The sequence below is a fragment of the Denticeps clupeoides genome, chromosome 12 (assembly GCF_900700375.1).
Source record: "Denticeps clupeoides chromosome 12, fDenClu1.1, whole genome shotgun sequence".
Taxonomy (NCBI): domain Eukaryota; kingdom Metazoa; phylum Chordata; class Actinopteri; order Clupeiformes; family Denticipitidae; genus Denticeps; species Denticeps clupeoides.
The window spans coordinates 3,009,839-3,023,429 of record NC_041718.1 but is presented as its reverse complement, the minus strand read 5'-3'; the positions used below and the strand labels follow the sequence as shown (position 1 = coordinate 3,023,429).

The following is a 13,591-nucleotide window of genomic DNA, read 5'->3' as shown; positions in this document are numbered from 1 at the left end:
GGCAAATGTACAAAATCAGCAGGGGATGAAGTAATTATTTCTCCCACTGTACATGCTGAAATTGTACTCCTGTTTCATGACTATCCAAAAGGCAACTAGAGGGGTCCATATGACCATAGGACGGGATTATTAAGGTGACAGAGCCTTTTATATAGGAATGGCACCCTAGAGGCATTCATTATATGTATTTTGTCAAACGTTCAGAAATAGTCCACATTACGTATTGCCTGTTGCTACAGTCGCCGCACCACCTTTGTGTGTTCGTGTGTGTCCTGTAAAGAGCAATAGATATTTCCTTGAATTGTTCTCTGTGATTTCCCTTAGTGTGAACTGTCTCCTGTCCTGTCCGGAAGTGGCCTTTAGCTAAACAAGAATTTAAAAAAAAAGTTTATCCAAGCATAACATCCTACAAAGTAATTTTGTTGATTTGGTTTTGCAAAACTGTAATGGAAATATTATATCCATTGCACAGAATGTGTGTGTGTGTATACAGAGCATCCGGAAATGTGACGGGTGGGCTGGACATAGCGATGAAGAAGGACGCATTCGCACGATTTCACAGGACAGGGGTTTAATACAAACTGCACACGACAAGGGAACATAAACACGCACAATGACCCGACGGTGATATATATACACCAGGTGAACACGATCAGAGAACATTACACGAGACTAACATGAAACTCCGGTCCGAACTCCGGATCCGGAGTCACCCCTGCCGGTCCGGATCATGACAGGAAAGTATTGACAGCGCTTCACATTTTCCACATTTTGTTCTCTTACAGCCTTATTCCAAAATTGATTAAATTATTATTTTTTCTTTTGAATTCTACTCACAACATTTATTTTTAATAAATTTCCCAAAACCTCAAGTAAACTTTTTTCAAGTTGTCATTATGGGGTTTTGTGTGTAGAATCATTTTGGTGTAAAATAACAAAATGTGAATGTCATGTCTAGTCATGTTGATATTTTAAAAATTGGCATTTTATACTACACTGAATAACACAACTTGATTTAAACTGGGCTTCAGATTTAACAAAAATTGAAATAGATGGGATTATACAGGCAGGTAATTGGAAATTGTAATACTAATTAGAACAGACAGGGTGACAAACAAGGACATTACAAGTATACAGTATGTGACGCAAATTTGGGCTGCTCTTTTCACAGTGTGGAACCTGTAAAGCAGACATAATGTTTCATTATGAAAGTGCAACCACGCCAGTGTCAGAGCATTTTGGTGGGCACACTGACCCTAGTCATGTCACATGTTGAAGTGTTTAACAGTATGCTTCTCTCTGCTTTCCCAGTAAATTACATCGCTGCTGAGTTTATTAAACGGATTGATTCTGACATCTGTTTCTCATAGGTGCCCCCTTTTTTTGCCATGGGCTCAACAAACTGCCCACATGCCAGGGCAAATAAAAACTAAAATTCTGTCACGTCTCCCATGACATGCCCCCCCCTCTCCTGAGTATTAGTGTCAGTGTCTGTGTCTGCGTGTCATTTGTCAGTCCTAATCCTGTAATGTGCGCTTGACGTTATCTCTCTCTTGCACTTCCGGGTGGTGGTCTCCTCATTATGTTCCCTCCCCAGGACATGTCATCCCCTACATGTTATTATTATTTTCTTAATTGAAAAGCTTACATAAATCATTGACATTACAATGAAATAATAGTTGGTGCAGCCTAGCTCTCTCCAGTTATCCACTGCTGCCTAGATATTGAATTGAGGCGTTTTGGTGGTTTTTGTAAATGCAGAGACCGCTGGATGTTGCAGGATGATGTATCCTCCTCCAGGACGCATCACGCAATGATTCTCATTTTCTTCTTCTGCTGCTCTCGCACATTCAGCGGGAGCATTTAGTCCTGACAACACGGTAACTCCTCTCCTATGCCATCCCACGTCGCGGGTTAGTGACGTCAGCATAGCGTTTATAACACTGTCGTAATGTCAGGGTCAGGTCCACACAAGACGACGATCAGAGAAGCGACATGTCGCGTCAAGTACGATATGACAGGGCCTGACGCCGGACAAATTCATTTTGTGGTGAGTATTTTTTTTTTCTAACCCAGTTTTAGATCAGAAATTTGCTGTACATCTCTGGTAATCTGTATTAAAATGTAAATATATAATCTGGGTTTAAATTTGAGTAAAGTTATTTGGAATAAAATAAGGATAATTTTTTGGAATTCTGCTTCTTTAAGCAATACAGTGAATATTATTTCATAATGATTTTTCGCCTGAATGATAGTCTCATGGTATTATTAATTTATATATTATAATTTATATATTAGAATTTATAATATATTTTTAAATTCAATATTAGATTAAGGTCCCAAACTAAGCAAACCGCTAACATTGGAACCAGGAAGGAAAATACCCCAAAAAAGCCTTGATTGCATGATTTGTAACGGTTCCTTGTTTAATGGCAGACAGCAATGGCGCCTGTTAAGGTGGTGGTGGTTGGTGCTGGAGTGATCGGCCTGTCCACCGCCGTCTGCCTTGCTGAGAATCTGCCCAACTGCTCCGTCACCATCGTTAGCCAGCACCTCAGCCCCAACACCACCAGCGATGGAGCCGCAGGCATCCTCATCACTACGGAATTCCCAGGTGCGAATACATAGGAATCAGTTAGTTTGCAGATTTGTAGATTTCTCTGTGATCACACTGGCATGTGGGTCCCCGACAGACGTTCCAGTTGACCGCCAACTCCGCTGGTTCAAAGATACCTTTGATCACCTGTTGGCCATTGCAGAGTCTTCTGAAGCTGGAAAGGCAGGGGTGTTCCTGAGCACAGGGTCAGATCATGCATGTGTCACAACTGAGCCATTTGATTCATTGTCTGCAACAATGTGAAATCATATCTGTAATAATATTATCCCCAGATGTCAGATTTTTAAAGAGGTCCCCAGGGATAAAAAGCCATATTGGTCTGATGTGGTGCTCGGTTTTCGCACCTTGACTGAACGTGAGCTGAAGAGGTTTCCTCATCACAAGTTTGGCCACGCATTCACTACGCTGAAGTGTGAGTGTATGAGCTACCTGCCGTGGCTGGAGAAAAGGTTACTACCTGACTTCCTTCTTTTTTCCCCCTGATATTTACAGGTTTGAGATTCATAATTCATTGAGATGTATGATAATTGCAGGTTTAGAAACGCTGGTGGCATGATCATTCAGGAGAAGGTGACAGATCTCCGAAGCCTGGCCAGTCATTTTGATATCGTCATTAACTGCTCAGGTCTGGGCTGCTGCTCCTTTTTGGAGGATGTAGATGTTGAGCCCATTCGAGGGCAGGTAGTGCATCTGCATGCTCCATGGGTGAAGAACTTCATCCGAGATGCTGATGGAAAGACCTACATCTACCCCGGCATGAATAGCGTGATTCTAGGAGGCACCCGGCAGGTTGGAGACTGGCGCCTGGAGGTGGACGAAGTCGACCGTCAGGGAATCCTGGCTCGCTGTTGCAGCCTGGAACCCTCCCTGCGTGGGGGACATATCCTGCGAGAGTGGGTAGGTCTGAGGCCTGGGAGACGGAGTCCCCGAGTGGAGAAGGAGCAGATTCAGTTGCAGGATGGACGCAAGGTGCCAGTTATTCATAACTATGGACATGGGGGTAACGGTGTGACTCTAAGCTGGGGCACAGCACTGAATGTGCTGCGCCTGGTGAGCCAGTGCATACAGCACCCCCCAATTTCCAGACTTTGATTTGTCCTTCTGTCCTCAGTTAAGATTGTCTAGGAAATGGGAAATGAATGTACTACAAAATTGCACAAGATGAAGGTCATTTTGTGGTGTAGACCTTGTTTTCTGTTCCATAGAGAAAGTAGTTGTAGTCCCTACCACTGTAAGAATAGAAGGCATGAGTGAGGGGGACCAGTTCAATTGTCTGACGCTACAGAAAGAATGAAAAGAAATTTTGGTTGTAGTCTAGTTAGCATGTTATGCACCTTAATTCATTTCACACTACACAGAATGGAGCCATTTTGCATTTATCAGTTAATGGTAAAAGAAGCATGAATAATACAGTTAATTGATATCATACATACATTTTATGTGGCAATAAACCAAACAGAATATTGCTTGTTGCATTTATTTTTGGTATTTGTGGCCAATTTTTCATGAATCTGCTCACCTGCTGCAGAACTCGTCTAAGCGTGGTGAACTTAGTCAGATGCTCCTTTATCATCCTCTAGGAGATGTCACAGATCTCCTTGTCAGGGAATCCAACTATGGGGTAAACCTGGAAGCACCAATTAATTAACTATGATTTTACCAAGTCAGTACTATATGAATAATAAAAAATTTTGTGTTGTGTTTTCTACTCTAAGGGCCCTATTTTGATTGCGCAAGTGCAGGCGGGAACATGTAAAGGACACACCAGCACAATTAAAAATATATTTCAATATATTGAATAAACACAAACTGAATCTGAATGTATTTATTTCAATATGAATTCCAATACTGATACTTTATGCAAAACTTAATTGTTATTGTCAGGATTCGCTCCAGGTGAGGTTGCCAGCTGTAGCCAATTCTGACAGCTGTTAAAAACCTCCCTCATGAACTTGGCAACCTTTTGAGTTCTGGCAGTTCTAGTTCATGTTTTTCCCCGTTTTTGTTTCACTCTTTTAGGCCATTGCGTCATTTTCCTTTATGGTTAATAAATAAATCCTTAATTCCAGAATGTCCCGTCTCTGCGCTTCCTTCCCCTGTCAGCTCGCCATCGTGACCGTTATAGACAATAGGATGCGTTCGCATTAAGAGGATCTCTGTAATGAAAGCTTCATTGTTGACCATATTAAGGTGAACATAGGAAGTGCTCAAGGAGTTAAAATGCGATGATTCACAAGTATCGATATCGATAGTTATGTTCTAGCGTGTCCCGGACAGCAGGAACTGTCCACATGATGCAGATTTGCTCGATTCTGTGTCAGATGCATGTCATGGTACCTCCCACTTTACTGCATTACTGTAGTATTATCACTGTACTCTCAATCCAACTGGGGACCCAGGGAACTGCTGCTTTGTTTCATCTCACAGAGGAAGGAAGAACAATAAACGGTGCAGATTTTTGTATAAAGACAGGATGTCACTGCTTTTACTGATGAACTTCCAGCTGACTGGGACATCCTGGTGACACCACCAGAATTTATTTTACTGAGGTCCAGACCCAGAAGCTGGCAGAGGTGGTCCATAACCTGCCAAGAATGGTGTAACAGGGTTTTACACGATTTCATGGTCGAGACCACCTCAGTCTCACCACTGCATACAGACAAGCAATTAAAAATAAAACCACCTGCTGAACAATAAATGCTGTTTTTTAATTTTTAATCATTTTTAACTACATATTCCACTCATCAATGGCATTTCATTTATTAGTGTTGTTCATATTTTAAATATGTGATATGATTATCTTCACTGTAATATGTAATTAAGTTTGCCAGTTTGTGCCAACATATTTTAAATGTCCACTCCTCCCTCACAAGGTCAATTACATGAATCTCCATCTTTCCTTCCATGTCCCACCTTTTTGTGCATTGTGCAAATGCAAAATTGCATGTGGTTCATTCCATTCCTCAAAGTAGGTTACTGAGCTGCGCATTGCGTCTGGACCAAAATAGAGCCCCATAATTACAAATTACAAAAGTAATGGCATGTAGCTGAAGTTTTTTCTACTTTACTAAAGTGCTGTGATCGTACCAAAAGGCTCTCATCCACATAAAAAGGGTCACCAGACACCTTCTCAAACTTTTTTATTGGAAACTCTGGGACCCGATCAGGTATGAACTCAAACACCTCATTCTTCGTGAGGAAAGACCAGAATAGGGTTGGTCACACATTGAATTGCATTAAGATTATAAGTACAAAGACAATGAAACATGATGATCTTCATTTGTACAACTCACATTATACAGATCAAAAAAACACCAGTTATTTGCAATGTATGGCCTGTATGCGAGTCAAATACTGTTCAGTTATAATATTTCCCATTCGTTTTCTGTGGATAAATGTAATGTCCAATTAGTTTGGCCTAAAACTGCACAGCTCTCATATCAGGTTAGGATCTCTAAAACAGAGCTAAAAATTTAACAGAGATTAATATCCAAGGGGCAGTGGTGGCCTAGCGGGTGAGGAAACGGATCTGTTATCAGAATGATGCCGGTTTGAACCCTGAACCGTCAAGGTGCCACTGAGCAAAGCACCGTCCCCACACACTGCTCCCCGGGAGACTTTCATGGCTGCCCACTGCTCACCAAGGGTGATGGTTGAATGTTCCTCCCCATCTGTGTGCCTTTAACACATTTTTCTCTGTAATATATTTTTCTTTCCCTTGTTGCCCTTATTGTTTTAGTTTGCCTTAAATCATTTGTAGAAATCCTCCCGTGGTCACGTCAACCTGTATTGTTTCCCTGTGCACTCAGGACACGCCTGTGTTGACATCTTGCACTGTGAGTGCTACACTAAGATAATCTGAACAAAACTCCCGGCAACCCACCTCGTGGCAGGGGTCGTCAGTAAGAATTAACAGCAGAAGTCAGTGTTTTATTGCATAAAGAAAGCTTACCACGTGACTGTCAGCTGACTGTAATGCATGAGGTTCCTGTGTCCGTGGCAAAGGCCACAGGCAGTAAAACCCTTGGCATGGCAACGCATGCACCTATAACAAAGAGAGCCGCAAGTCAGAACTTTTTTTCCCCCAAATGGAGTCAGCTGTGTGTAATTCATCAGACCACTTTTTTATGAACGGTAAAATAAATTTTATATCAGCCAAAGTGGTTATGCAAACCTACAGCTTGGGTGTAGACTTCTTGCTGATAAATTTCCTATCTACATTATTGCAGATATTCCATCATCAACAGATTTTTCCAGATAGTAGACATTTTCCACATTCCAGATATTCCAGGAATACAACTGTCTGGACTGGAATTTTATGGCTTTTTAGAGGACCAAACAATAGTATAGCATCCAAAAAAAGTGACATTTCTAAATAACTTAAAAGTTGGATGCAGTTGGAGAAATCACTCTGACCCATAAAAATGAGAAAAAGTACAATATTTCATAGAGTGGATAAAATTAAAATTCCATTTGTGCCAGTAATCTGGTACAGAAAGTTAGCTCACCTTCTGTACCCACTGCCAAGACAGGACCTGCATCTTCGTTTCTGGGTTCCGTGACCATGGCCATGACAGAATGTACAGAGAATCTGATTGGGACAAACAAAGGCCAGTCCATTCTTTTAAAAAAGCCTCATAAGTACATTAACTAGCCTTATGCTTACTGGAGCACCTTATATCTTCAATATTAAATGTAATTTTTGCTATTAAAGTTCTTGTAGTGAATATTTACATATTACATGAAAACATTTATATGCAGCATATTCTGGAATATGATGGATTAAAGTCAAGACTACATTTCCGTCTGCATTTCTTGGATGCAGCAGGGATGCATCCGTGTCCTCACCCGTCTCCTGCCATGGCAGTGTGCACAGCGCACCCTTCCGTGTCCGTTACATCTGTGGCAGACCTGCATCAGACAGGATGGATAATAAGACAAAGCCGGAGGGCTGAACTGAGGGAGACACTGATAGACACGGTGAAGCATGAGGCCTTAAAATCCAACAAGCCTTTCAACAGTTTCATTTAACAAAGTTATTCCGCCATTAAAATATAGAATGAAGAAACAATGATACATATTTTATGCTTAGTTGTTACCTTGGTTATTCTAACTACAGTGTCGGTGTACAATATTACCAAGTCCATTCCTGACTCCATAATAAATATTATTTGTAGACAAAAACAACCTGAAAACTGAATAAAAAGAAATACTAAGTGGTTAAAGCAGTGGTTTAAAACAAAAGAAAGAGTAAAGCATTTCATTTGTGATAGCAGAGTAAAATACCAACATATATCAAGTTTATTGTGTGACAATCCTATTTGTTAACTCCTAACACGTGATCGTCAAGAAAATATTAAATTCTAAGCATCATTCAAGAAACTGCATTAAGGCAGCGGCATTTCACCTTTACAGTGGAGCAGTGTGGCACACGCACTTTTAACACACTGTCTGTGTATTTGGACGGATGTTCAACCGGCACGTCCCAATGTGTGGGACTTGCACAGTTCTGAGGTCCATCCACATACTGGCCTAACCGAAACACACACACACACACACACACACACACACACACTGAGAATCAGCTCTTTTGCAAAAATATACTGGAATACTGGGTGCACAATGCCAGAATTTAGCCAATTTAAAACCTGGTTCCAAGCTATATATACATGATAAAGCTGACATTAACACCGACAGATCATGGGTAGAGAACACAGTTAGCACAAACTGGACAAGAACACGACATACATGGTTTTTTATTTCAGTCGGATAATATTAATATTCTGTACCTGTGTGGGGCTCAAACTCCCAGGAGCTTGATCTGGATTCAGTGTATGTTTCTAAACGGTACCAAAATAACACAAAAATTCACTTGAAATGACTGCTCATGCAATTTATTAAACTCTTACACTGTCACAAGTAGCTTTAGTGTAGTTTAGGCCATTTTTATCATTAGCTTTATTTAGCCCCAAACTTTCTTAGTCATCATGCATTAAAATAGCTGGAAACATTCAAGAGTAAACTGGGTGATTGTTGCAGAAATTTCAGCATGACTGTAAATTTATAAGGGCAGGAAATGAGGATAAATGAGGAAATATAAAAAAATGAATTATACTGCTGAAACCTAATGAAGCTCTTATTGTCATGGAATATTGGGTGAAGCTGAGGGATCTCTGTTGGTCCTTCAGCCACGCCCAACCTTCAATAAAACCAGGTGATCTGACAAACATTATTAGACTTTTGTCGGAGGTGTGTTTGCATTTACCCGATACACTGTGAAAGGCTTAAGATCTTTAAACACCAGGTTTTTAGCAGGTTTTCTGCTGTACATCCACTTTTTCCCAACAAACTGTAGCAAAGCCTCCCGTGCCACGTCCTCTGACACCGCTGGCACCCTTTACAATGAAGAATGTGATGTTAACAGCTTTTTAAAAATTATAATTTTACTGATACAGGACTGGACAAATCCTATGTAGAGTCTCATCTGAACATTACCTGCAATGAAGAGGTAACATGGCGTGGATATGTGGGGTACTTGATGTTGGGGACCACAGTATTCTCAGGATGAGGGATGTAGTCCACTGGAGGAGGGCAGTCTGAGGGGGGGGACACTGGGTTAAACAAACTTTATTCAACAGAACTGACCCAATTGAAAAAATAAAAACTGACCTCCTCCTGTGGAGTATTCAGAACCACTTACAGGATCCAGCCGTCCCAAAGATGGTGCTGTTGGACCCTCCTCTGGAATGCTGCCATTGATTTCTCCTGTGTAACAGTGAATGCAGCTTTGCATCAGGTCTGCTGGATGTATCTGATAACATGCCTGGACATTCATGTCAACGTTTTTCAACTTTCTGGAACAAAATGAAGATTAATCACTGTAAGGTACAACAGGAAAGCGCCAATGTCCCTGTCCCATCAAGAATAAGGGTACGCAGCACGGGAAGCATCCATTAAGATCATATCGATCCAACAGTTCAGAAACAAATGACCTTCCCCCTGACTCTCAGTGACATAGTACCCCAGCTGTCATAAGAGTGATTTACAAGTCCAGTTTGAATGGAGGTGCTATAAATACTGCTCACGCTTAGGGTGTTTGTTTGAGCAAAGGTCAGGAATAGCACTCAGAATGCATTCCTTTCAGATCCAGATCCTCAGATTGATATGCTATAAAAAGGCAGAAGAATGAGAAACTGTAAAGGCGTGACTTCTTTTAGAACAAAGCAGCAGTAACCAAGAAAGAAGTATGCAGGTGGTTAGGGTGCAATGTTTTAATGGTGCTGTAAAGTGCCTGGAGTAGATCCTGACTCCACGACACCCCATTGCAGAACTACAGTCTACCGTTATGGTGTTTAACCTCAAATCATAATCAGTTAAATGAATGAAATGTGATTGCTTTTGTGCTGTGGGGCTGATGCCAGCTGATAAACCGAAGCTTTATCATATAAGATATGGCACCGGTATGCACTATGGGAAGAAACCAAGCTTGCAGGAGCAGTGTTCTGCTAAGAAACATTGAATTTTGCATTCATGTGCATATCAGTATACTACCTATACTCACCATCAACCCTGATTTGTTTTTACAACTCGACTGCTCTGTATTTTGCGTGCAGATGGGCTTGCCCATGTTTTCTTAGATGTGACATTTTCTTTTCTTTTTACACAAACTTTGGCGTAAATGAGACCCCAGATCTGTTGGGCCTAATTTTTTGGTTCTCTAAAGTGGGAACTTGGGTTTTTGACCACGACAAGTGCTACTTTGATATGCTTCTGGGAAAATGGGAAGCTTGGAACTTACTTCCATATTTTGGAGCAATTCCTTACTGCACTCAAGGTTAAAAAATCATACGTTGGAGATCAAGTAAATATCCTTTCACCAACAGTCATCAAGTCCATTGTTTTCATTAAGAAAAGCATTTGAAGCACATCAACCAAGGATGTAAATTACAATTGTACATTTACACAATGTGTTGAAATATGTTAAATTGTTTTTTTATGTTAAATTAACATTGTACAAATTTCACCAAAATATAACCTAGTTATTTCCTAAATGCCAGATAATTTTGCCTAATATTGCTATAATGTGAGATAGTACATGTTCCTTTTGGAATTTCCCAGTGTTGTACATGAGCCTTAAACAGATCAACAACTCTGGTCCACTTGAGAATGTTTTTATTGCCATGCCTAGATTAAGTGGCACTGCACACAATGAGGGAAAGAATGAAAACAAATGTAGGCCATGGAGAGGAAGAACAAGTTGCACATCCACAAAGGCATAGCACAGACTGCATGAAAGGCATGAAAGCTGGGATCATAACTCAGGACTCAGACCTCGGACTCATGTTTATCTGAGTTTAGACAACCTGCATTTGCTCGAAAACAGCAGTTAAACACAGTTGTAATATGTCATGTTATAATAATGTGTCTGAATTGGGTTAATGAACATGAAGGAAGGAACATGCAAATGCAGAAAAAGCTAAATATATTTTTGGAATTACAATTGTAAAAGTTTTATGAGAAAAAGCTTTGGTCAAAATTCGTTCAATGTTTTGTTTTATTAATTGGTACAAATAGTTTGTTGACTGTATTTGTACAAACATGTCACTATGATATAATATGATATGGAACTATTTGTACGGTTTATACTAAAACTGGGTGATGCATAAAAAGGGTATTGTGTTTATGAGCCATCCACCATGTGGGCGACTCATGAAAGTGATTAATTGTCACATGTGACACACCAAACCACAGCAACCTGTGCACACGGTGAAATGTGGTCTCTGCATTTAATCCATCCCCTTAGCGAGCAATGGGCAGCCATGACAGGCGCCTGGGGAGCAGAATGTGGTGATGGTGCTTTTCCTCAGAAACACATGCCCCGCGGTAAACAGATGTGCCAAAACTTTAAAAACACATCTCCATGACCCTGTTGAATACGGACAGCAAGGTCATTACTTCCGGTTCCAACAGGTGGCACTATAGATTAATCACCAACTCCCAGCGTGAACCAATGCAATGCAACACACATACAAACACCACCCATAATAATATAATATAAAATATAATTACTCAAAATGTTTAAAAAATGTTGACCTCAAAACCTTAAAAGCATGCCATAGTTAAATGTCATGATAAATCTCTGCAATTATTGTGATTTTAAGGGCCCATTACAAGCACTAGGCCTCCAATGAACACAATGTGTCTTCATCAATGAAGTCATAAAAAGTTACAAAATAGCAACATGAATGTGATTAAAGTGAGAAAATGAACTATACATGGCAGTACTATAAACAGATGAGCAATCTCTTCAGGTGCATTTTTATCATCAGCATGATCTTATTTCTCAGCTAAATAACAGTGATTAATAACAGCATTTATAAATTCTTAACCTGATCAGCCCTTGACCCCTTTCTTTATGGATATACCCAACATTAAACAGAGACTATCTCTGCAACTGGATCTGAGAGAGGCTGTAGAAGCAATATTCCTCAAGTAACCTATAGTACTAAACCTATAAAAAACAGGGAGCATTAGTAGAGAAATTTCCAAATGGAAAATTCCTATCCTATCCGTTTTGGCATGTTGGTAACGTTTTGAGCTTGCTCATAAACCATTTTTTTTATCTTACTTGTGACTATAGTTATTCATTACATCTAATTACAGGTGTTTTGGGACTATTTTAAAAATATCTCATCACATATATTCCCCATATATACACTGCATCCGGAAAGTAGTATGTACATGCGCTTTCTCAGTTTTTTTATTCTTAAATTTACCTCTCTCAAACTCCCAAGTAAACTTTTAATCCATTTTGAAATAAGGCTGTAACATAACAAAATGTGGAAAAAGTTATGCACTTTCGGCAGTGTTTGGGTGTTTTCACCCCATGGATGCCAACATCCAGCAGTATCTTGTTGGCAGAGAGGTAGAGGTTAGAAAGGGTAGAAAATACATCAAGTAAAACATATTCATTCAGTAGCCAGCAATTTTGATCATGTAATTAATTTGAAGTAAACAGTACAGGAAGAAATTGTCAATATATATATATAATAAACAGGTGTCATGATCCGGACCGGCAGGGGTTACTCCGGATCCGGTGTCCGGACCAGAGTTTCATGTTTGTCCTGTGTAATGTTCCCTGATCGTGTTCACCTGGTGTCTATTTATATAATTGTATAAAACTATCCTGTTCGTGTCTGTTCGCCGTCGGGTCATTGTGCGTGTAGATGTTCCCCTGTCTTGTGAAGTTTGTATTAAACCCCTGTCCTGTGATCATGCGAATGCGTCCTCCTTCATGCCATGTCCAGCCCACCCGTGACAACAGGAGACCCTCTTCGTCAGATAAAGATTCAACAGGACAAACAGCTGACCAGAATATCCAGTCGTAAAAACTAGTTGAACAGAAACAGTGGTGTCTATCATGTAGTCTGGACTGTTGTGCATTTTGATTTGAATGGTTCACGCCTCGTTTGAATTGGCTGAGCTTTTAGAATTGAGCCTATAGAATTTTCATATAAATATCATCATCATCATCACCATTTACAAAACCACAAGGAGTGAAACACCATACGTATGCGCATGAAGGCTGGATGAATGTAATGTTTTTGCCCTTTTGGGGGTCTCTCAGCACCCCGCAGTGTGCCTTTAGTCAAGATTGTCCACATTAAGAAGATATATGATATGTAAAAATTAACTCAAAACTCTCACCAAACCCCTCATCTTTCTCCTCTTCCATTCTGCTTTGTTGATGCTGCTCCAGGGTGTCCGCAGAAAGTTATGCAGCTGTGCAGCACAGTCGTCCCCAGCCCTCCTCTCAATGGCCTGAACACGCCCATTCCTTCACAACTTTATTATCCTCATCACTGAGTCTCACCAATAAAATCACGTCTGTAAACAGTAACATACTTTTTTATATTATACCTGAAAAATATCACATGCAGCCTTGCAGTGTTGCATGCATTATCATCCATGAAA

The 13,591-nt window shown here is 40.3% G+C and overlaps 2 protein-coding genes and 1 long non-coding RNA gene across 3 annotated transcripts; 1 reads left to right on the top strand and 2 right to left on the bottom strand.

Annotated features, from left to right (window-relative positions):
- The first annotated feature begins 1,932 nt into the window (after window positions 1-1,932).
- On the top strand, window positions 1,933-4,688 carry ddo (D-aspartate oxidase). The gene is made up of 5 exons (XM_028999570.1): window positions 1,933-2,050; window positions 2,437-2,614; window positions 2,694-2,802; window positions 2,890-3,066; window positions 3,151-4,688. Exons 1-5 carry the CDS (start codon window positions 1,952-1,954, stop codon window positions 3,707-3,709), a joined length of 1,122 nt encoding a protein of 373 aa, XP_028855403.1. The 5' UTR covers window positions 1,933-1,951; the 3' UTR covers window positions 3,710-4,688.
- LOC114801383 (uncharacterized) lies at window positions 4,161-8,144 on the bottom strand. The gene is made up of 4 exons (XR_003751497.1): window positions 7,466-8,144; window positions 7,126-7,208; window positions 6,570-6,662; window positions 4,161-4,244 (listed from the first exon to the last, which is right to left on the bottom strand). It is a non-coding gene; the product is annotated as an uncharacterized LOC114801383 (long non-coding RNA).
- A 229-nt stretch (window positions 8,145-8,373) lies between these two features.
- Window positions 8,374-13,372, bottom strand: LOC114800946 (protein SSUH2 homolog). Its single transcript, XM_028998875.1, has 5 exons — window positions 13,325-13,372; window positions 9,318-9,382; window positions 9,113-9,213; window positions 8,883-9,012; window positions 8,374-8,457 (listed from the first exon to the last, which is right to left on the bottom strand). The coding sequence occupies exons 1-5, from the start codon at window positions 13,350-13,352 to the stop codon at window positions 8,374-8,376; spliced, it is 408 nt and encodes a 135-aa protein (XP_028854708.1). The 5' UTR covers window positions 13,353-13,372.
- Window positions 13,373-13,591: the final 219 nt, after the last annotated feature.